Here is a 21931-nt window from a genome sequence, read left to right on the forward strand (position 1 = left end):
TACAAGATTCAACTCTTTATTCATCTTTCCTTCCTTCGCAACACGAGGTAGACTGCCCCATCATGTGGCAGTAGGGGCAGCAGTGGTGCTGCACTCGTTTTTATCGCTCCAGCAGCATTTGAACATATCACGTGGTTGGTTCAAGAAGTTTGTGGCAGTGTTATCAGCTTAACGCCCACAGGATCCTCATGCACTGTCCAGACAAAAAATTCCTGCTCTGGTGACACACGCGGACATTGCACGGAGTGTTGTTGCTGGACGTCAGCCCAACACTGCCTGCAACCACATTCAACCAGCTCGCACATTGAGCTGGTTAGGTGGGGAACCTAACCATGGCACTCATTGGGAAGCTTTGTGCTGCAAAAAAAAAAAATAATAAAGATACCCGGCTTTTCCTTTAACATGCATTGAATGTTTCGAATATATAAGTAGTATCACAGCCTTTGCAAGAAATTATGAAGGCCACCAATGGGTTTGCATGTGGGAATGCCAGAGAATACCTTGAAGGCCTTGGAGCTCGAAACCGCTTAAAAAAAAAGCAAAAATAATTCATCCATACTTCTCCGAAGTTTTGAACTGCCACAGGTACAACTGGACCTCTACTGCATCCTTCTCGCAAGTAACACGCATGTTTCAATGATCCCACGCTCTTTTTGAATTTGTACACAAGTGAAGCTTCATTAGGCCAAGACAAATCGTAATCAAGCCCAGTCAAAACCCAACAGCACCTACACGCAGTTTGAAATAAATTTTAATTTGCACAGGTATATAAGGCAGAATTTGACTGTGATACAGTACATTGATACATCCAGCAGCCTACTTGCCCTCTCTGAAGAATGAAGCACAACCACAGCTGGAATTAACCATAAACAATTAACCATAACCTGCAGTACAAGGCTTCCCAAACAGCCACTTCACGATTCACACTGTTCGCAGACATTACTCAGTGAAGCAACGTTGTCAGTTGCATCACAATGCGTGCTACATTCTGCAATGCCTGCCAACTGCTAGCTCTTACGTCGTGTTCACTTCTTTGGCATCGACACAAAATGTCTTACCCAAATAAAGGAAGCAGTTTGCAGTGAAGAGCACCTAGGTTTCAAACGAAAATGAAAATTGACAGCCAAAAAGAATGTTCCATCTTACAAAGTCGAGAATCGTCTAGTGCAACACACAAAAAGAGAGAGACTAGCGAATGCATTAACGGAAATCTTCAGACAGGTAACTTACAGACTCTGCACAATAGAAATTGAAATACCGCTCGCAATTTTGCAACGGGCTTCCACGAATCCAAGAACAGGAGAGCTGCATGGACACGGTCCGCTTGGCCAACCATCAAATGAACAAAGGAATGCGGTTTGCTCCCAGCGAAATAATATATGAACAGAAAAGAAATGGCAAAGATTAGAAAAAGAGCTCATGACAAAACTCTATTAATATCAGAATGTACACTCCTTGGCGTTGCAGTAAACATTTTCTCTTCTTCAACGGTCCATTGTACAAGAACAAGTTGTTGACTGACTGATCTCCTTCCGAGGTGATGCAGGCTGGCACATTCACAACACATTCCGACGTGCGCCTTCATGCCATCTACACAATGCAGGTGCATTGCATCATGCACAGTGCATTCCAAAGAGACGCACTCCATGCTACTAGTTGCAATATACAAATGTCATGAACATGTTCAAGGCAGCACCCATTTTTTGCTTTTTCTGGCAAAACAAGCCTTGAACAATACGCAGGACATACAAAGGCTAACAATAGACCGAATGCAGCACCAAATTTTGTTTCAACATCTTGCGAATGTACTGACAACAATTGGTCACGCAAATGAAATATATTTAGAGCCGCCCTACTTTTCTTTATTTTTTTTTTCGAGACATAAGTAACAGTGCACACTGTGTACAATGTCTACACACTGTACACAATTGTATACAATGCATACAACTGCACTCTATACACGTGCAAATCAAAAATATACTTAGATTAACACTCCTCTCGGGACCTGAGCTTTCTTCCGTCCGACTGGCCCATACACAAGTAAGCCCAAACTCATCCAGGCTCCATTCTCATTCCAACAAGACGCACTAGCCTGACCGACCTCCACAAAACACAGCCCCGCTCAACTTGCCAAGAGTGGCGCTTCAGAAAGGTGGCAGCGAAAAACTGGACGATGCAACAAGCGCAAATATCCGAGAGTTCACATTATGGTGCCTGCTTTGCCGCCACCTCAACCAGTGGAACCAATGCTCTCGTTTCATTCATGCTTTCGCTTCTCTTTTCACAGCAACACGCGGTCTCCAGACATGACAGAAACCAAAAACCTCTCAGCAACATTGATCCAAGACGCTAACCCTTCCGACCAAAGGCATCTAGAAGTGTAAATCTAGAAAACGTTAACATTGAGCAAATGACCTGCTTCAGAACTGGCAGATGGACACAACACACGAAGGGGGAAAATGATGGTTCAAAGGTGATGGCCTGCAGTCAATGGCGAGGACAACGTTTGGTGGTCGCACCTGCGTGAGCTAGTCCGGTTCCAAGTGCAGCGCATGCCTTCTTGCAATATTCAGGCACCAATGTCAATGCCGCCGATGCGTCTGGCTGCATTGCCCAAGAAGACAGTCTTTTTTCTTTCAAACCAGTTACTGCGGTCAACCCAAGGCAAATTTTTGTAGCCGATTTGATCCCCAAGACAGAAGGTTACCAAGCCAAGTGACCAACAAAGTGGACAGCAAGGCTTAAAGGTATTCAACACACGTCGTAAGGTAAAGCTGACCACCAAGCCGAATCCAAAGCTGGTTCTGAAAAATCAAAACCGCCAACCACTTCAGTAGAACTGAAATAGAAAACACCTGCACGAAACAATGCGCTCTCAAACATGCTGCTACAAAGTCACAATGGAGAATCGGACACATAAACGCGCGCACACACACACGCCACTGGAGGAAGCATGCGCTCTGAAATGCAGTGCAAACACAATTTGTTGAAGAAATGAAGTTCCAAATGCAGTGCAAACACATTTTGTTGAAGAAATGAAGTTCCAGCCACATATTTTGTTATCAAAAATCTTCACGTGTTGGGCAGTGTACTCAAAGAGGCATCGGTGACTCGGACAAGAACGTGATGGTTTCAGGGTTGCATGGATGTGCCGTACGCTTCTAGCCCCACTTGCCCTGGCGACGATCGACGTGTGTGGACCCGTTGTTTTGGCAGTGCTGCGGTTGCTGTCTTTCGCCTTGTTGGCTTCGCTGTGACGGGACTGCGCCATGACAGTCCCTCCTCCTGCGGAAGTCTTGCACCACTTGGCGGCATTAAATATAGTGCGGCAGTGAGAACATTGAGCCGGTGCTATGTCAGTGCCTGCTGCCGACCTAGCAGGCTCTGGAAGGATTCCATCTGCTGGGCCATCTCCTGCAATGAGAGAAGTGCCATCACAAAATGCTCGTCCTGTCTGGTAACGTGGGCGGGGGTAGGCGTAAGCATGAAGTGCTGATGCCTACACCGAGTACAATGGCTGGTGGCTAGTTCTTCCCACTTGACAGCTATAGCAGCTAGGAAGTTGCCACTTCAGAGCACTGTAACTCAACTTCTATGATATGCAGGGTAATTTTATCGTTATTACATTCCTTGATTCCAAGAGAAGCCAATGGCATGCATTTTGTCAAGTTTCCCGGAACAAATTTTTTTAAAGACGCTCCCGACAAAATTTTGCACAGCATACTAGAAAAGTGCACAAGGATTAATTTTATATAAAAATTAAACGACATATTTGAAATCGGCACATAAAATTACATGCCCCCTGAAGATTTCGTAATTGTGACGACGTTGTGAGTGTTCACATGGTTTTGCTGAGTTGCGGCCGAAATTCCAAGCTCAAATTTCACTGCTATTCAGTATCCACACAACCCAACCTTGTAAAGCAACCTTGGGCATCGAAGTCGGTCATGCAACAGGCATTAATCAAGTGACAAGAACAATACAAGCAAAAAAAAAAAAACACAAGCATGGGTGCAGGTACACACCAAGAGCATGACGTTACGATCCCAGGAGCGCCGGTGACGACGAACAACGTTCAGCAGGGCACAGTAAAGCCGCTCCAGCTGTTCCACCGTCGTGCCTTCAGTCTGGGTCACTGTTCGCTCTTCCAACTCCTCCAGCCAGCCACGGTTCAGCTGCAGTACCTGTTCCACAATGGACTCTGCACGAGCAGCGGGATTTAAAAAGAAGGGCAAAGAGGTTCAGCGAATGAACAGAGCAAATATTGATAAGCACATAATATAGCGCCTGTTCTGTGTGTTCTCTACTTTCTGTATACGTCTTTCGCGCTGTGTCACCAACTTGCCCTTTTGGCCATAGTGTTCGACTGGTATTCTGCCAGGTAAGTGATGCACAGAGGTGAAACAACTGAAGTAGGATTTGGAGCAATTTTTGAATCAGGAAAATCTTAAGATTTGGAGCACTAAATTCCAAATTTGGAGCAGCTTTCAGGGAAGCTTACTTCTGGAATAAAAAAAAAAACGAAAAGATGTGAATGTTTACTGTGGTAATTTAGAATTAACACCAGTAATGTGGCAAAGCTACAATCCATAAAACTAACGAGGTTAAAAAATTGTTTTTAAACCTTTTAAATAGAAAACTTTGCAGCATGGTGCTGAAGTAACAGCTATGTCCAAGACACTTATTTGGGTGGCTGTGCATCAGCAACATGCTAGTGACAATCCTGACTAGACGCCAGATGCTGCCACATACCTGTCGCATCGTTTCAGCAGCACGTGTTCCCACGGGGCACCTAACACAATTTTTTTACCAAACATGTGCAAGCAGGTTAAAGAAAGGTAAAGAGCCTAACCTGCAATTGTTGCCACAGCAAAGCAGAGCATGGAGAGAGCTTGTATATTTCATGTCACTCAGATGCTACCAGTGCATGTCTCAAATGGCACCTTCATTTTTTTTTAATGCAAGGAACAGTATCCCTTCTCTATCATGCTCTCAGCAAGTCCGTCTACACAAGGTCGAACTAAAGTTACAAAGTTTTTTTGCCAGAAGAAATAAAAGGAAGCATTCGCACATTGCATTTGACAAAAGCTGCCATGACCACTATGAATTAGCCTTCATGCAGTATCGTATGCAGTTTCGTGCACAGAAAGTAGGCTTTCTTGCAGAACTGCATAATGAGCACAGGTCTCACCTTCAACAGATGTCGTTGCATCTTGACTATCATCACCTTCTGCTGGTGCCTGAAATAGACACAATGGTGAAAGAAAGTTAATGGCAATTGGCTGCCTTCAGCAAGCTCTACCAGCAACAGCCAGCAAGCAAATTACCCAAAAGAGCAGAAAATGAAGCAATGCAAGTGCTGGTGATGATGAATGTGAATTTTTATAAAGCAAGGGCATCTGTGGCCAAAGAGCTTCACAGCACATGGTGTTTTCATCTACTCAAAGTGGGGTCAAAGACCCCAAGCATTTCACCCTAAAGAAGCCAAGCACCAGGCCAAGGGAAAGCTTGCAGCCATCGTATCAGGGCGGCACTGGGGAGCATGCGAGGCAGATGCTCAAACCACTAGGCCTCCGCTGTGGTAACCCAAACACATTGACTGGTACTGATGAATGCACTGTATATTGCCAAAATCCCCCCCCCCCAACTTTTTCCTGACTTTTCTATCGTAAAACCGTAAATAACTGGCGTTTCGATGACAGGCAAGACGCCCCTCATTATACGCAAGCCACTGCAGAGTGCATATCGATGAATACGATGCCGATTTTGGCTCTAGTCGCTAGGCCTAATGACGGAAGCCAACACCGACGGAGCGCTTGCTTTGGCCGTTTCTCGGTTCTTATTGTTTCGCCATCTTCGCATTCTCGTTCTGGGCCCATCGTACTGCAGGCGCAATGCAGTTCCCGCAGCAGAACGTTTGCTTTTGCCGTTTAGACTTTGCCCCAACCCGTGCGTTCATCGGCGACATGCCGAGGGCAGCACAGCCAGGCTGAGCTCGTGAAAGCGGTCATCGCCCTTCGTCCGTGCACGTGTCACGCGGCGAAATTTATTCATTAGGAGCTTTAGAATGTGTGCAACACAACTGACCTCTTCCTCCAGCATAATGGCAATAAGTTCGTGATTTTTTCAGTCGATTTTCCCGACTGCCTGATTTTTCGGTCATTTTCGCGGTCCCTAGAGGGTCCGAAAAATCGGTCGTCGACTGTATTAGTCATGCCGTCGCAGACAAGCCAGGTCAACATTAAGTCATGTGAGGCATAAAAAGACAGCGATAAAATCGCTCCTTTGTGATTTTAATTCACTTTGCCACTTTGTCTTCTTCAAGAACAGTAATGACAACAAATGAACAAGCAGCAAATACATCGCAACTTCTGTGTACCTCACAAAGCCTGAAAATTTTCCCAACTCCTCTGCGGCGTCATAGCTGCCGCTCAGCTCTTGAAACTGAAACCATCCGAGAGAAAAAACTAAATTATAAATTACTGCATTTACTTCCATAATGAACCCACTTTTTTCCCCGAAAGGTTGACACCAACTTTTTGTAAGAGTTGAAATTTCAAAATTTCATATATGCCTGCCCACCTGCCTGCCAGTCTGTTTAACAAAAGCATGCGGTCAACGAGTTTCAGCCCCGTGCCACCCATGTTCGTGTTGCAGGCATTTAGCATCTTTCGTGACAAAAGTGTTGCGGTACCACGGTGTGATAAAGCAAACATGCTAAACACATACTCTGAAGGTCAGGTGCAGTTTTTTTTATGCAAGCTTAAAAAAAAAGAAGTAAATTCTCAATGACTTAAGTGAGGAGTGGGTTCATTATACGAGTTGGCCCATGAAGCAAGTAAATTTTATATTTACAAGGCTTAGGTGAATTCTATGTGGCGATACATATTTACCGATGTCTCGTGCATCATTCCAAAGTACACAACAAAATTTTCATGTGTCTACTTCTTCAAGAGGAACAAATTTTTCTGCCCAAGGAGGTGGTCACTCGATTCACACCTTTTCTGGCTGCTCTGTGCTTGGGCCAGCTGCGGTGGGGCTGGCTTCCTTCGACCGAGTGCAAGGCGCCTGCTTAGCGGTTTCAGCCGGTGGCGACTTGTCCTTGGCCGCAATCTTGGCGGCGGGACGCGACGAATCCGAGTTCTTTCCTGTGCCATCTGAAGACGACCGCCGCCGTTTTGCTGCACTCCTTGTCAACGTTGCCTTATCTGTGACAGAACGCAGCACCATCGCACAGAGTCTCAGCAAGCTTCATCACAACCAAAAAGTGCACCACGCGCCGAAAGTGCACCATGCAAACCCATGGCACATTATGAGTGCACCACAGGTTTGCATGCAAGGGGTTGGGAGTACCACATGACAATCTTAAGAACTTCGCTCTTGTGTTTCAACACAAACTAGCACGATGCATTCAGAAATTCAGAACTTTCTAACCAACTAGACCACAGTATGAGATATTTCTGTGGTTTGATGATCTGAAACGATCCTCTGTTAACAATGGGTAACACAGAACCTGACGTACTTCCCGACCCATGATGGGGGTGCAAGCAATTTTTTTTTTTACGTCAGAGATTTCCAAGCCTGCGTAACTGAACATAACGCCTGAGCTCGCATTTCAGATATGTGAAGGATTGTTACAAAATAGTTCGTAGATGTTCTGGTCTACAAAACAATTCATTTAGTATTAAAGACCCAAAGTTGTGCGCAAGACAGCGCCTAACTTGCAGGCGTGATGACAATCGGAGGGCCTCTGTCGTTAGGCCAAAGAACCTCAGCAAGGTTACAGTACTCAGCAATGCATTATTAAAGCACAGTTATGGGTGACTTCTGTAGTTTATAGAGTTTTTTTTTTTTTTTATGCTGGTAGCTGCACGCGCTCCATGGCACCGGCAGAGTAAAATGACGGGGTGGAGGAGAGTGCCATCGTATATACCCTACATGATGATGTCACAAATTCTGCGAACCAATCAGAGGCCTTGGAGTGGTCACTCAGAAATGCTGAAGAGGTCACATGATCTGGTTAGGCATCTAAAAACCATCGACACTCATTTGGCAAATGTGTCATGTCGGTCAGTCAGATGGGTCCAGCTGTGTGCCAATTCGGACCTTGACTGGAATGCCATGTTATGTCGCAGGTCTTTTCGCTCACTTTTCATCCATGCGGTTCTTCCGTTCTTCCAGTGCACCAAAACTGTGCATTTGTCACATGCTGTTCATTATTTGTGTGTTTTGTCCTCCTCACATGTGACGACGCCACTTGTGAAGAGACTCCACAATTGCCGCATGGCACTGTAAAAGGTTGCGCAGACCTCTCCCAGCTTGGCCATTCTACTTTAATTTAACATTCCAGACAGAGTGTATGCAGTAAGGCACTTCATGGAGCTGCAAAAAATCCTTATTGCTGTGCAGTTTTCATCTCAGAAGCAGATGACCACACCCTCAGGTTTTCAACTACCATGAACTTACAATGCAAACAGTTTTTGGTAGTTATTTTGGGGTGGCCCAATATTCCAACCCATAGAATAATTGAGTCTGTTAAAGTAAGAATCAACAAGAAAGCATCAGGTCAAAAAATTATAAGCTGATGCTATCCCAGTATCAGCCCAGGATTACAGATTGTCAAACAGCATACTCTGAGGTATAAGGCTCTGCTTATTTGAAAACTGCGTTTGCGCATAATTGGTTGGCTATAGCAAATGAATAGTCATTAAGAACTTGTTTGCCTTTTTTTTTGTAAGTGTCTCATGCGGTCGTTGATGACCAGAAGACGTTAGCACTGATTTCACAAGCTAGCCCCAAACCACACTATGTTTTGCTGTCGCCAGTTGACTAGCCAAACCTCTGAGAATCGTAACAATTTATGCCACTGACCTGGTGTTGGCACTACCCTAACACTTCTAACATGAGACTCTTCTCATTCCATCTTCTAGTTCTCATTTTATAGATGGCTTCTCCCACCTTCTGGAACCAAGCAACTCCGTTTCTCGAAGATTCCACTTCTACCAGAGCTCTTTGATCCTATCAGGTGCAAAACTCCGCTTCAGAAGCTAGGGTTGATACCCGGCTATTCTCTGCGGCCATTTACCGAAGCTTAAGGGGGGATGCGGGTCTCGAGGTTGCAAAAAATTGCGAAACAATTTTTCGTAGTAATTTTTTACTTCAAACTATATCTCCACAAAATACCCACACTCAAAACGATTCCAAAGTACAAAAAAAAAAGAATATTTTGAGTCACGCGGCCAAAAAACGAAGCACGAGCTGAGAAATGACGTTCCGCATCACGCAATCCCAATTCAGAGACCGCTTTTTAACCGGCCACCATTTTGCTTTCGTTCAAAAGCTAGTTTTTTGTGCCCTTTCAGTTGACACTTTCGAAAGATGACATTAGAGCAACACAGCCAACACTGCAGCTGTTTTCTCGTGACTCAATAAGTGCACGCAGACTTCAAGTCTCTATCAAACACAAATATAACCTGTGTCTTACGAGCTTTTTCTCTGGTATGCCTTAGGCAATTGGACTGAGCTTAGTATAAATTTACCGGGAAGAGTAGAGCTGTGCGATGATGCTATCTTTACTGGCTTTTACATTATGCCTAAAATTCCATTATTTGCTTTCCTAAATAACCAGTACACCGGTTTTGTATGCTCTATCCATAGGTTTTTTTACCAAAGTATTTTCACTTAGGAAGGTGTAAAAACAGCATCATTGCACATTCTGTAACTGTTTCTAAAAATTTATAAGCAATTTTTTGGCTAACCGCCTGTAACGAAGAGCCCGATTAAACCATGAAACTCCTCATAAATTACATTCCAGTTGAGCTATTCAAAATCTATTTGCATATTTGAACTCAAAAAAAGAACATTTTCATGGTTATTATAAGGATTGTGCCAAAAATTAAAAAAAAAAGCTTTAAGACCAATATTTCCCCCTTAACAGACTGTGGTGCCACCTATGAGCTGGGCTGTTAGCTAGTAGCAGTGCCTTGTAACTTTTCTCTACCATGTTCATGTCTCGGGCAGTGATGAGCAGTCCGTCTCAATGTTATGAGATGGTGTGACAGTTGGCTAACCTCAGAGTTTAGGCCAACCACTGGATTTCATTCAATGCACGGGCCCAATGAAAATATCCTGAACTGGTAAGTCGCATGTGGTTATATCACTCTAAAAATTCGATATATATAAAATGGCAGTAGATCAGCCTGTCTGTATTCTAAAAAAATTGGCTGACGATTACGAGTATTGGTAATATGATTTTTTGAGCCCAGCTGCTGCGGTATTTGAACCGTAGGCGACCGCACACGAAACCCGCAGTGCAGAACAGAGGTGGCTCTGAGTTTTGGCTTGGGCAACGCACAATGGTTCGCCGCTGCTCAGCCTTTTCTCGGGCAAACGGACAATGGCGCCCACTAATCTGGCACCATCTCCTAGCAGGCCGTTGCCGCTGTGCTTTCTGCCTCTGCTTTCCGCCTTGCACTCTCTTCACTATCGCCATACTTTCATACTCCGCTTTCACTCTCTCCGATTCTCCGCTGTGCTGCTCGTTCGCTCTGCCCATTACGCTGAGGCTGACGGCAAAGGAGAGCTCTCAACCCATGAACAGCGCGTAAAGGAGCTGCGCTCTAAAACAAGAATACATTGCACCCGTGCTAGTGATGTGTACTTATTGCAGTGACATGCCGCTTGCCGGGGTACTGGCAGTGCACGCCCGCTAGGCACTGCTAGGCCTAACCAGCTTTGCGTCGAAGCCACAGTGTACAATCTTTTGGAACTAACCACTCCTTATCATGAATGTCTAATCCTGTTGTCGGAACAGCACAAATACAAGAATCGCTCATTAAAACTAAGGTGTAGTTGGTTTCCACAAGGCCTTTGGCGGCAAAGCGCGTGAGGCAAGGGCTGCCACTGGGCTTTAGTACGGTAGGTTGGTTTCACGGCATGGCAGCGATGTGGCAAGGAAAATGAGTACAAGAGAGTGAAGGCCACCCTCAAGCGCACCTCATGTTCCCATCATTATGTGGTTCCACAGGGCTAGTGCTGCCAGCAGGTAAGGCTGCGCAGGCAACCCGTCTTCACGCGTGAAGATTCAAGAGTGGCATTAGGACAAGAGAACCATTCCATATATGTAACAATCGGCAAAATTGGACCTCGATATATAAGGAGACTATGTATGCTGTACTTAGTTTATATGGTTTAACGTCCCAAAGCAATTGAGGCTATGAGGGACGCCATATGGGGGGGGGGGGGGGGTTCACATAATTTCAACCACCCGAGGTTCTTTAATGTGCCCCGACATCGTACAGTACACGGGCCTCTAGAATTTTGCCTCTATCGAGATTCGACCACCTCGGCCAGGACCAAACCTATGTCTTTCGTGTCAGCAGCAGAGCACCATAACCACGGAGCCACCGTGGTGGCTGACTTTGCCGTACTTTTGCACAAGGTTTTCAAGGGGATAATCTGTGTGTTCGATACAGCCAATAATTCGAAATATCTAGATTCGATGTATCCAAGCTCAACAGTATTATCAAAGAGCTCTGGCTTCTACCACATCTTCACACTCCCAAAGTCTGCGGGCCACCGACTCCCCCAATGTTCCAGACTCCCGTGCAAAAGCTCGACCACAAGAGAGAGCACACAGGTGTGGATGGACTGACCAGACAAGTTGCAAATCTAAAGCATTTCGTGAACACGGGTGGAAGATGGAAGAGATGAGGCAGGCCCACCCACATTGCTTCACACCATTCGTCTTTGTCCCGTATTCCTCACACTTTAGATTTGCAAAGGGAGTACACGAGGGAGGGTGCACTGTGGATCCCCTACCGGTCACAGCGGCTGCCTTGCTGTGGCCGGGGTAGGCAGTGGGATGCCTCCTCACACGGCGACGGTAGGAGTAGGAGCCAAGCCACAGCGACTTGCGCCGGCGCACCTGAGGGTTTGCCCGCCGGCCGCCAGACGCTTCCCCTGGGCCCCACCACCATCACCACGACGTCACACAACACCGCTGGCACGCCAGGGCAGAAATGGTGCACTGCACTAGCACTGTTCCTGCCAGTGCCTGCCTTGCACATGCCACACACCGGCCTTTGCCAAGTGATGGCAGAGTCGTTCAATGCTTTACTGGTCTTTCGTGCTCTGCATCTGATCCTCAAGATGGTCCAAACTAACTGATGGAGCCAAACTGCTGCCACGAATCGGCTTACATGCTCAGCTTACGATCGTAAAGGTCAGTTGCGTGCTAAAATACCTAGAAATGCAACATTTGACACTTAGCAGCTCTTCCAGTCAATGAGGCCTCCCGGCATCAAACATAATCAGAGACGAGGAATCAGAATGCTCTTCTTATTAAATTTGCGTCGGCAGCACTGAACAGCTCTCTGACTTTGTAAACTGCTCCAAGAATCCCCTCAGAGCATGGCAGGTTCTCAAGCTCAGAATAGAAACTGCTCTCTTCAAACAACATACCCTATTTCAAGCTTCTTTTTCCACAAGGATCAAGGCATTCCACTTAGCCATAATGGAAGCCCCTCAACTAAGACTTTTTGCAATTCTCTATTCATGCACAGCACCGAAAGTAACTCCTCTCAAGCGATAAAAAGCAGAAACTGGCTGGCATGCTACATACACAGGCAATGCAGTGAGCCTGCCCCAGAATATGGCTAGTTGTCATGACAAGCTTATCAATAAACAGAGGATAGCACACTACAGTCACTAGGGAAAAACAAGCCTTTCCTACATTTTTACAGGGAGATTTCATGACCAGTAAAGCATCGAAGGAATCTTGCAAAAATAACACCATTTGCAGGCAGGTATGCTGCATTCAAGAATGACTGCAAGCTGCACAGGCATTTTAGCAAGGTGAAAAATTGGGCTGATTGGTGCATGATCTTGTGGCAGGAACAGCGCAGCACGAGACAAAGAAGGGACAGGCGGGACACGACGCTGACTAACAAACAGATTTTTAATGCACGTTTGTCGAATTAATACATCTCGCTCGTGCTAGAAGGAAGGGACAGAAGAAAAAACCCATAAGATGTACACGTGGCAATAGATTAGGACTATGCACGCAGATAATCAATTTCGCTGTCACGGAGCGCTATCGAAGGTATGCTGGCGCATACGTCACATGTTTTGTCCGGTGCTTTTTTTTGCATTGATTTTTTTCTTTGCTCGCTGTTGACTTTGGCGCACAGCCTTCTTAACTTGTTGGGTGCTGACATCAACACTTTTACACCAGCTCTTGCGCCTACCTTTTTGAGACTGTGGGAAATGCCATTAATGTAAGGAATGACTGCGTACGGCTTCCTTTCTTCTGATGTGGTTGTCATGTACTTCCTGCCTCTAAGTGCTTGCAGAATCCCTTCTGCGACACTGGATAGCAGTCTCGTCGGGTAACCTGCTGCTTTCAGCCGACGGTCCTGGGCGTCAAAACTGCCTTGAACTTCATGATGACAAGATCTCGCCAATGCGGCTCTCATTGCTGCTTTTGCTATTCCCCGCTTGATGATCTTGGAATGCACAGATGTGCAGGGGAGCAGTCCTTCTAGCTTCGTGGTCCGTACCGCCAGCATATGTGAGCGCCTCGAAAGTTTAGCGTCAGGTCAAGAAATCGCAGAACGTTGTTTTCCGGGAGTTCACTCGTTATTTCTAGTCCTTTTAGTTCTTCTTTGAAGATGTCAATGATATGGTCATTGGTTTCCACACAATGTGAATTGTGTAAAGCGTTGTGTACGAAATGCCTCTGTCATGCGGACGCACCTATATTGGTCAAACTGGGCGCTGCTTAAATGAATGGCTTCGAGAGCACAAAAGATCCCTGAAGGGCGCCATCAGCAGTGAATTAGCAAAACATTGCAGAGAGCATGGATGTGCTTCACAGCTTAGCAACACAATGGTCATCGTATCACATTTTGATCAAACTAGGGAGATTGAAGAAGCCTTCAACATCAGAAAAAAAGAGCGACGTATGCGTCAGCATACCTTCGCTCCGTGACAGCGAAATTGATTATCTGCGTGCATAGTCCTAATCTTTTACCACGTGTGCATCTTATGCGTTTTTCATGCTTCTGTCCTTTTCTCCTTGCAAGAGCGAGATGCATACATTTGACGAACATGCATTAAAAATCTGGTTGTTAGTCAGCGTCGTGTCCCGCCTGTCCTTTCTTTGTCTCGTGCTGTGCTGTTCCTGCCACAAGTGCACAGGCATCTTGAGGATAAAACTCGCTGCGCAATGCATTCTGTTTTTCACACCTTGCACATTTTGCAAAGCCCAACTTATGTGGACAACATCTCTAAATATATTTTATGCCTACCTCAAATAACGGTCAGGTCAGTGACACTAGTTACTACTGACTTTCACAGTATAGGGCACTAAAGAAAGGCTGGAATCTAATCCCACTGAGACACATTAAATATTCTGCATTCCGACTTCGTACGCAATGTCTCACCACTGCACTTTTTGAATAAATGTGTATCAACAAACCTAGTAGTGTGCTATGGGTTATGATATTTGCAGGTCACATGCCCGAATCAGAGATGCTAACGATTCAAGGAACAGAAAAAAAAAAAATTTAGCATTGCAATCAATTTTCACGCGCACAAGCCCACCACTGCTATTTCAAGCATTTCATTGCAATTTTATGTGTTGAATAAATGCTGTAGTCTGTGAGGCGCATTGTACAGGCAGGTTGCAAAATAATTTCGACCACCGCTGTGGTTTTAAATGTGCGCCAAAATCTCAGCACACAGGTGGTTTTGCATTATGCCTTCAGTCAAATGCAAACGCTGCACCTCCGATCAGATCCGCTGACTCCTGCATCCCGGCCGAACCCCATTGCCACTAGGCCACCACTGGTGGGTGCCAATTCAAGAAGAGTGTGCCAGAATGCATCAGCACAAGTGACATCAAGCAATGATGAAAAAAAGCCAGCTAATATACCAAAATGGTTAAAACCACCACCAGTTGCACAAAGAACAAAGTACTAAAAATGCCAAAGAGAACCAACACTGTATATATAAAAACAGAGTTCAGTGAACAATACTTGTGAATGCTTGATAATGTTATGCAAACAATCATGTTACAAGCTACGCATCCAATGCCCCTGTCAGACGGGCAAATATTGGCTAACCCTTAGCATCACTCGATTCTAGTGCCAAACAGTTCAAACCGCAAGTTTGAGTGACACTTTGCAGTAGACAGCGCCAGCATGAAAGCAAATTCAGGTAACACGTTCACTTGGCCTACACATAAGCACAGCCCCCGATACCAGTGGTTCAAAAATAAATAACAAATGCTCCCGAAAGGAAGGATGCAGGCATGTTTCATACCGCATTGGGCTATTACAGCTAAAAAGCAAGTTCAATGATGCGCACTCTGAATGCAAACATAATCTACCATCTTGCTAGTCCAGGCAACAATTTCATCCTTCAGGCAGTAGTAGTAGCTGGCCCAATGATGAAATTTTAGCTCAAAATACTTCACCAGGTGTCTGCAAATATCGCAACAAGCTCTAAATTTCAGGAAACATGCAAGACCCATTCAAAATTTCTCGCGGTCATCGACACCCAATCCAAGAGAAAAGGCCTCTTCTGGCGTGGAGCCCTAACGGCACTTCACAAGGCACACTGCCCTCGCTAGGAGCAACGCAATGCCTGCCCGTCTGACTAGGGCATGACACCCCCAAAATTGCACCTGCCAGATGTTTTCACATAAAGAAGCCACGTACCTCGGCTCGCTGAAGAAGGCTTTGAAGATGACTGTCCTTCTGGGGACGCACAGCTCGTAGACGCTGGTTCCGGTGTCTCGCTGTTCTTCTCGGGCAGAGGGGTTTCACTCTGGTCTGCCTCCTGAGTTGTACTACTGCTGGCACTTTCAGCAGCGGGGACCTCCACCTCCTCATCGGTCGGAGCGTCCATGCCCCGAAGCCTCCGACTGAACCTCTTGGGCCCGCCATCTTCAGCGGAAGCATCGACTTGAGACGGATCAGGTACTGGTGGGCCGTTGGAAGCTGGCGGCGCAGTGCGTGGGATGACGTGGTAGTTCTTTGGTACATAAGGCACTGGCTCCTCCCCTAGACAAGCAAGGTTTGTGATTAATATTCAGCCTAGCAGAATGGTACTACCATTAGTAAAGAAAAAGAATCGGAAAGTAATGAAAAAACATCCAACATGGAAGTGCACCTGCACCGCAAGTCCTCTCTTTGTCCGGCCGGGACTCGCTACCATAGGAAATTAACTCTCTCCCAGCTTAGAAGCTGGCAGCAGTACGGCAGCAGAGGCAGTACACATCGCCTATTGGCACCGAAATCACACAAACTACAAAGCGGCATATATGGCACCCGTTGGTCTTACTTGCTGGCTCATAGCGGGCCGCGGTAGCTGCTGATCGATGGCCCGCCAAGTTTTCACAGGCCAGATTTCATGTCATCTGAATTTTATCGTATAAACCTTTCAGGACAAGCACCGACATACGGTGCCTATTGTGCAATATGAAAAATATTCAGACTCTCCGTATTTACTCGCATAATATGCATTAAGACTTCTCTAAATTAAGACTTCAAAAACGGGGCTCGCAAATTACGCGACTTCGACAAAACGCCCTAAAAAAGCTCTACAGAGTTCGTAACACAATATATGCCGTATGGTGCCGCCTATATGTTCAGCTCTCAACTTGCACCCCTCACTGGACAGAAGAAAGTTGACTCAAAACCAGCCTCACGTCATGTAGTTCCCTGCAGGATGGCATAACAGCGCGTGCGCAGCTCGAAGAAATAACATACAATGATACAATCACAAAGGTAGCAGTAAGAGGCACATGGAGATAAAAGGCAATAAACTGGTGCCGTCGCATGCCGCCTGACTGACTAGTGGTGAGATGAACAGCAAACGGTCGGTAGTTTTGGATTCTGGCGCACGCTGGTAGTTGTGCGGTGTTGTTCTCATAACAGCTGGTCCGGGAAAGCATGCAAGCGAGCTGAGTAAACGGCACGCAATTCGTTCTCTCACCACTCGCATCTCACGTAGCCAAACATGGCGATGCAGCCACGCCGTTCTTTCCAAGCCTTCTTTGTGCGCACACGTGTGCACGCTGGTGGTTCGGCGCATCAGGGAGTGTAAAATGTGTGAGTATAAAAGTTTTACAGCACAGCTCTTAGGTGCCCGTTCCTGAATTGAGTGGCGTGCCTCGGCGTAACCGCGCACGGAGGAAGAAAATGGAGGAAGAGGGTGCGGCACCAGACAAAAGACTGGCTCCACGTCCGCGACCCGCTAAGAGATGGCGCGCTGTAGTTCATTTGCCCAGGGAGACGGTCAATGGTGGTGGACCGCTGTGTGCTGCCCGAGCATGAACCCAAAGCCAACTCCATTCGAAACTGCGTGTTCTGTATGGGGTCGGCCACGGTTCAAATAACGCTTCAGCTGCGCTGAAAAATTGCATTACTAGAAGTATAATTGTCGGCCCGTTTTTTTTTAAATCCCAGGTACCAAGGTTAAATAAATAAGGGTATGCAAATTACTTGAGGACACAAATTACGCGAGTAATATGAAAATCATACCACTTAGCCTGTACTGCTGGGCAAGTTGGTTTCAAATTTTTTTTATGAAACGTGCCAAAACTAAACTGGAAACCGAGAACAACACGAGACATACACAATTGCTCTGATCTGTCTGCAGTTTATTTCTGGTGCATTTTCAAAAAAACAAATCTAATATTTCGAGATACAGTAGAATCTTGCTGAAACGAATCATGTGCGACCATAAAGAATATTTGTGTCGCCTAAAATTCGCACCATTAAAAAATTTACCAAGGAAACAAGGCTAAAGCTTGATGAAAAGGTTCGACGAGAGCAGTTGCTGCAAAAAATGGGCCGACAATTATGCTTCCAATAATGCAATTTTTCAGCGCAGCTGAAGCGTTTTTTGTATGTCTGACACCAAGGCAGCAGCTGCGTAGTGCCGATGCTTCTCACACTCTCATTGCTGCAAAGCCTTCCTAGCACAAACCTCCTCTGAGACAGCACATCAAACTCTGTCCCCTTCAACGAAAAAGCCATGGTCTGTGCGCGAGTGTACAATTTGGCACCGATCCAGGTGGCCAAGCTGGTGGCGGGTGGGCAGTAGAGTTACTGTAGAAGTTCCCACAGCTGCGCGTAGCTCTGCCACATTGCTCTCTCCAGCATCCAAGTTATGAGAGAAAGACTCAACTGTTGCATGAAGGAGACAGACTTGGAGCAGCGATTAGGGCAAGTGCTGGCTCAATCCACTTGACTTTGGCTGCCGAACTTGACTTATTCTAGCCAAGATACTGCTGCAGTGAATGACACAGCTTGCTAAGTAATCTGTTGGCTACACCCAGACCTATTTCAGTGAGTTACGGGAAAAACTGGAGGAAACACTTAGGCTCCGCCTTAGGGGTATGACGCGATAGCATAATGGTTTAATGCCGATAAGGCGGAATTTGTCAATCTCTACTTGACATGCACAGATCACTGGGAGTTCTCACGCCACTTCTGGCACAGTGGTGCAGCGGTGAAGTGATGCGCCGTTGCCCTGTGATGGCAGGTGCTGCCACCGAAGTTGCTCGTCCCGAGCCACCACTCGCAACCAATCATTAATTTAACAGCCACCTGTCATGGCGCGCAGTTCAGTCGCAATCCGGTGGGCAGGCTGCAATGACCTCACAAGGTTACCTGGCCTAGGTGGCCCACCTGCCTCCTAGGTTGCTTTTCTGGGTATTTTCCATGGATTTTTTGCTCACGGTCAACGATGGTGATGCTGGATTTTCTGCGATAACAGATCATTAATGCTATCGAGTTAAAAATACTCATCATGTGGAGGTGGGTGTTGCCATCTGTTGTGAGCTCCACAAGTTGCAACGTGAAACTCTGGGAACAAATCAAAACTTCACTTGCCCCTCTCCTTGCGAGCCTGGACGATGTCCTGGCAGATCTTCTCGAAGCCCCAGTCGAGCTCGGTGTCCACGAGAGCATTGGCTGCATCCTGGAGGGCACAGGCTCGGTGCCGAATGTTCTTGTCTACCAGGGGACAGAAAAGAAGAAAACGCAAGAGTCAAGTATTGGAAACAAAAAGTGAAGGGTTTTTCCTGTTCCACAATTTGGTGCCGCAAATTCAGCATGAGCAGCAATTTGAACCTTGAAGTTCATCTTTACCCTCAGTAAGTGCCACACAGTAAAACCTCTATGGTAATTTGATATCTGTTCATTCGAAATCCCAAGTAATTTGCACTATTCCGGCGCTCCCCGAATCTGTGTTAAATTTTACCAGATTATTCAAGCCAACACCTTGCACCTAAATTGCTCTCTTGCTATCCGACATGGGTTACCTGCTGACACTCCCTGCATAACTGGATTTAATGAGCAGACACATGCGCCCAAAGATGCAATCCGGTGCACAACTGCATGCAATGATGCGAGGCAGCTTGCAGCTTTTCCACTCATTTCGCTGACAAAGGAGTACACATGCCTTCATTTTAATGCGGAGTGGTGTCGGCAGCGACAGGTAACAAAGTTGGACGCTTTATGAGACGCGGTATTCAGTTTCAAAGCACTTTCACTGTGGCTTAAAGGGACACTGAGGAGAAATTGAAGTTGGCTTGTATCGATGGAATGGCGGCTCCTGATCACAAAAACGCCACTCTTCCTGAAAACAAAGCTCTTGTAACGTAGAAAATAGCAAGAACCAAAATACAGGTATCGCCGCCACAGGCCAATCTCGCAAGTACAAGCGTGATGACTTCCTAGGGAAAGAGGCGCCACCTTGCAGGAATTTTCCTTACTTCAAGGAGGCCACGAATCTCTGAGGCTGGCAAAGTAAGGTTGCGCACCGCACCGCTAGCCGTCAGAAATCACGGAGTCTGCGTTTACGTCACGTTTCACGTCACTCCGTTTTGTGACGTCATATGAGTTCCCTGAGTTTGAATCAGAGCAGCGGGAAAAAGTTTATCAACTTCGAATCCAAATTTCCTTGAAATAAATGCATCTTTCGAGCCCGGACAAGCGGCAACAAAGCCATGAAATGCCAAACTATCAGATTTTGCTAACAAACAAAATTGATAGAGTTCTCCTCAGTGTCCCTTTAAGTGCAGAGCATGTTAGGTCTAGCGACACCGAGAAAGTGGTGCCCAGCAATCTGCTGTCACCTGGCAGAACCAGGCCGCCAGCGTGGGTGCACCCTGGCTTCACCTTTGCGTCACAGGCAAGGATCGTGCTAACATTTCCTTTCTCTACCCCATTTCTGGTGCATCTAGTGCAGGCGCTGCTACTTAAATGGCATATTGACAATGGTTCTATGTGCAGTCTCAACAGGATGACATGTTGCCAGTATGTAGGCGCTGTGCGTGAAAAAATGTGTTCGAAGAATCAGGGAAACCGCAGATCTCACACATAATCCAAAGCATCGATTTCAAAATGTGCACATGGCCTCTATTTTAAGGAAGAAACTCGCCTTAAAACCATTTTTCTGAATTTCCAACCAAAATTAATAAAACTTTGCATGCTTATGCAGTTTATTTGTGCAGATTCAAAAAATAGTTATTTTTGTATCGACCAATTAGTTATTAAGATAACTGCAAACAATGCACTGAAGTTTGCGAAAACGATAGGAAAATACCCGCTCAACAAAACCTTACCATTTATACATTGCTAGGTACTAGAAAGGATAAGGAACACAATGTTGCAAGCAGTTTGTGATTGATGATTATACACAGTGGTAGTACAAAATGCCATTCTAGAAAATTTCAGAGAGAATTAAGAAATCTGCTTGCAACATTCTGTGCTACAGATATCTGACTTCATGCTGAAAAAAAATTATTGCTCTCTTTTCAATAGATGTTGAGATATTGGATTTGCTAACGTGACAGGAGTCCAAAATTCGCATTTTGAGAAAATTACAAAAAACTAAGAAAACTCAATTTCATGGGAGATGACGAAAAATAATAGCCTGTTTGCACATGGAAATGGCTGACAAGCCGCAGACATGTAATCTGAGTGACATTTTTCACCCGTACAGCCCTTTCTCCATGCTTGCTGCCTGTTTTCAGATGCACATTTGTGTGCTGACACCTTCCTTCAGTGCAAGTCCATTTCTCGACTGCATTAACTTCCTTGTTTTTAGTTGAATCTTGATGAAACTGCACAGTTCTCTGAAGTTTTCCGAAGTGATTTAAAACATGCTATTAGTTTTTAGATAGATACACAAATTCATGAGATAATCAAGTAGCAGTCTATTTCTTGGAGCCACATTAAAAAAAAAAAAAAAACTGGCCGTCTAACTTAACCACTACACCACTATTCTAATCACAGGCATCTGTGCTCGAAGACCGCCACACGGTCCTTCGAAGGTTTTCAGTATCTGAGAAAACATCAGCTGATGTTATCAACAGCCACCCTCGCTGTCCACCAGTGTGGTGTCACCTGACCCGCGTCGTCGCGCGCGCGCAGTTGCCGCCGAGAAACTGGCGGCCATACTGTCAGCATTTTCTCGAGTCACTCGAGGTAAGCACCGCCAATGAAAGCTGCAAGGAACCACGGTCGATGCTGCCGATTACCAACTTTGCCTTACTGCACGCCGACGTGGCGGTTCGCTGTCTGTTGCTACGCTTATTGTCCACTGTCATCGGCGCCGACAACCACAGATCAGTTATCAGTTTTTGACCCTGCTGCCCATTCTTCCCGCATTTATCAACGTTGCAAGCTCCCCGCTTTGACTTTGCGATTGCTCACGCTGATAAAATTTTCAAAATGACGGCAGCTTAATGCGACTGAAAATGGCGGGAAATTCAATCTAGCCAATAAAGAGCGCCGATTTCGCCAGGTGGTACAAGGCAGCCAATCGCGAAGCCGCATCTTCGTTTTTGTTCTTGGCGTTTTCACGGCTTTGAACAGGCGCAGCGGCTGCCGTAATGGCGTGAAAGAAAGCC

At 45.9% G+C, this 21931-nt stretch overlaps 1 protein-coding gene across 4 annotated transcripts in view; it reads right to left on the reverse strand.

Moving 5' to 3' along the window:
* Nucleotides 1-21931, reverse strand: part of LOC144106906 (ATPase family AAA domain-containing protein 2-like) — a 56340-nt gene continuing 34409 nt past the window's right edge. For 2 of the 4 annotated variants that reach the window (XM_077639864.1, XM_077639863.1), the window contains exons 18-24: nucleotides 18906-19028; nucleotides 15723-16067; nucleotides 11821-11961; nucleotides 7000-7208; nucleotides 5192-5240; nucleotides 4026-4201; nucleotides 1-3414 (exon numbers count right to left, since the gene is read on the reverse strand). In XM_077639864.1, coding sequence (XP_077495990.1) covers nucleotides 3352-3414; nucleotides 4026-4201; nucleotides 5192-5240; nucleotides 7000-7208; nucleotides 11821-11961; nucleotides 15723-16067; nucleotides 18906-19028 — 1106 coding nt within the window. In that variant the 3' untranslated portion in view covers nucleotides 1-3351. The remainder of the gene's footprint in view (nucleotides 3415-4025; nucleotides 4202-5191; nucleotides 5241-6999; nucleotides 7209-11820; nucleotides 11962-15722; nucleotides 16068-18905; nucleotides 19029-21931) is intronic. The other 2 variants (XM_077639866.1, XM_077639865.1) reach the window with 1 other exon arrangement.

This window comes from Amblyomma americanum, chromosome 10 (assembly GCF_052857255.1).
Source record: "Amblyomma americanum isolate KBUSLIRL-KWMA chromosome 10, ASM5285725v1, whole genome shotgun sequence".
Classification (NCBI taxonomy): Eukaryota; Metazoa; Arthropoda; class Arachnida; order Ixodida; family Ixodidae; genus Amblyomma; species Amblyomma americanum.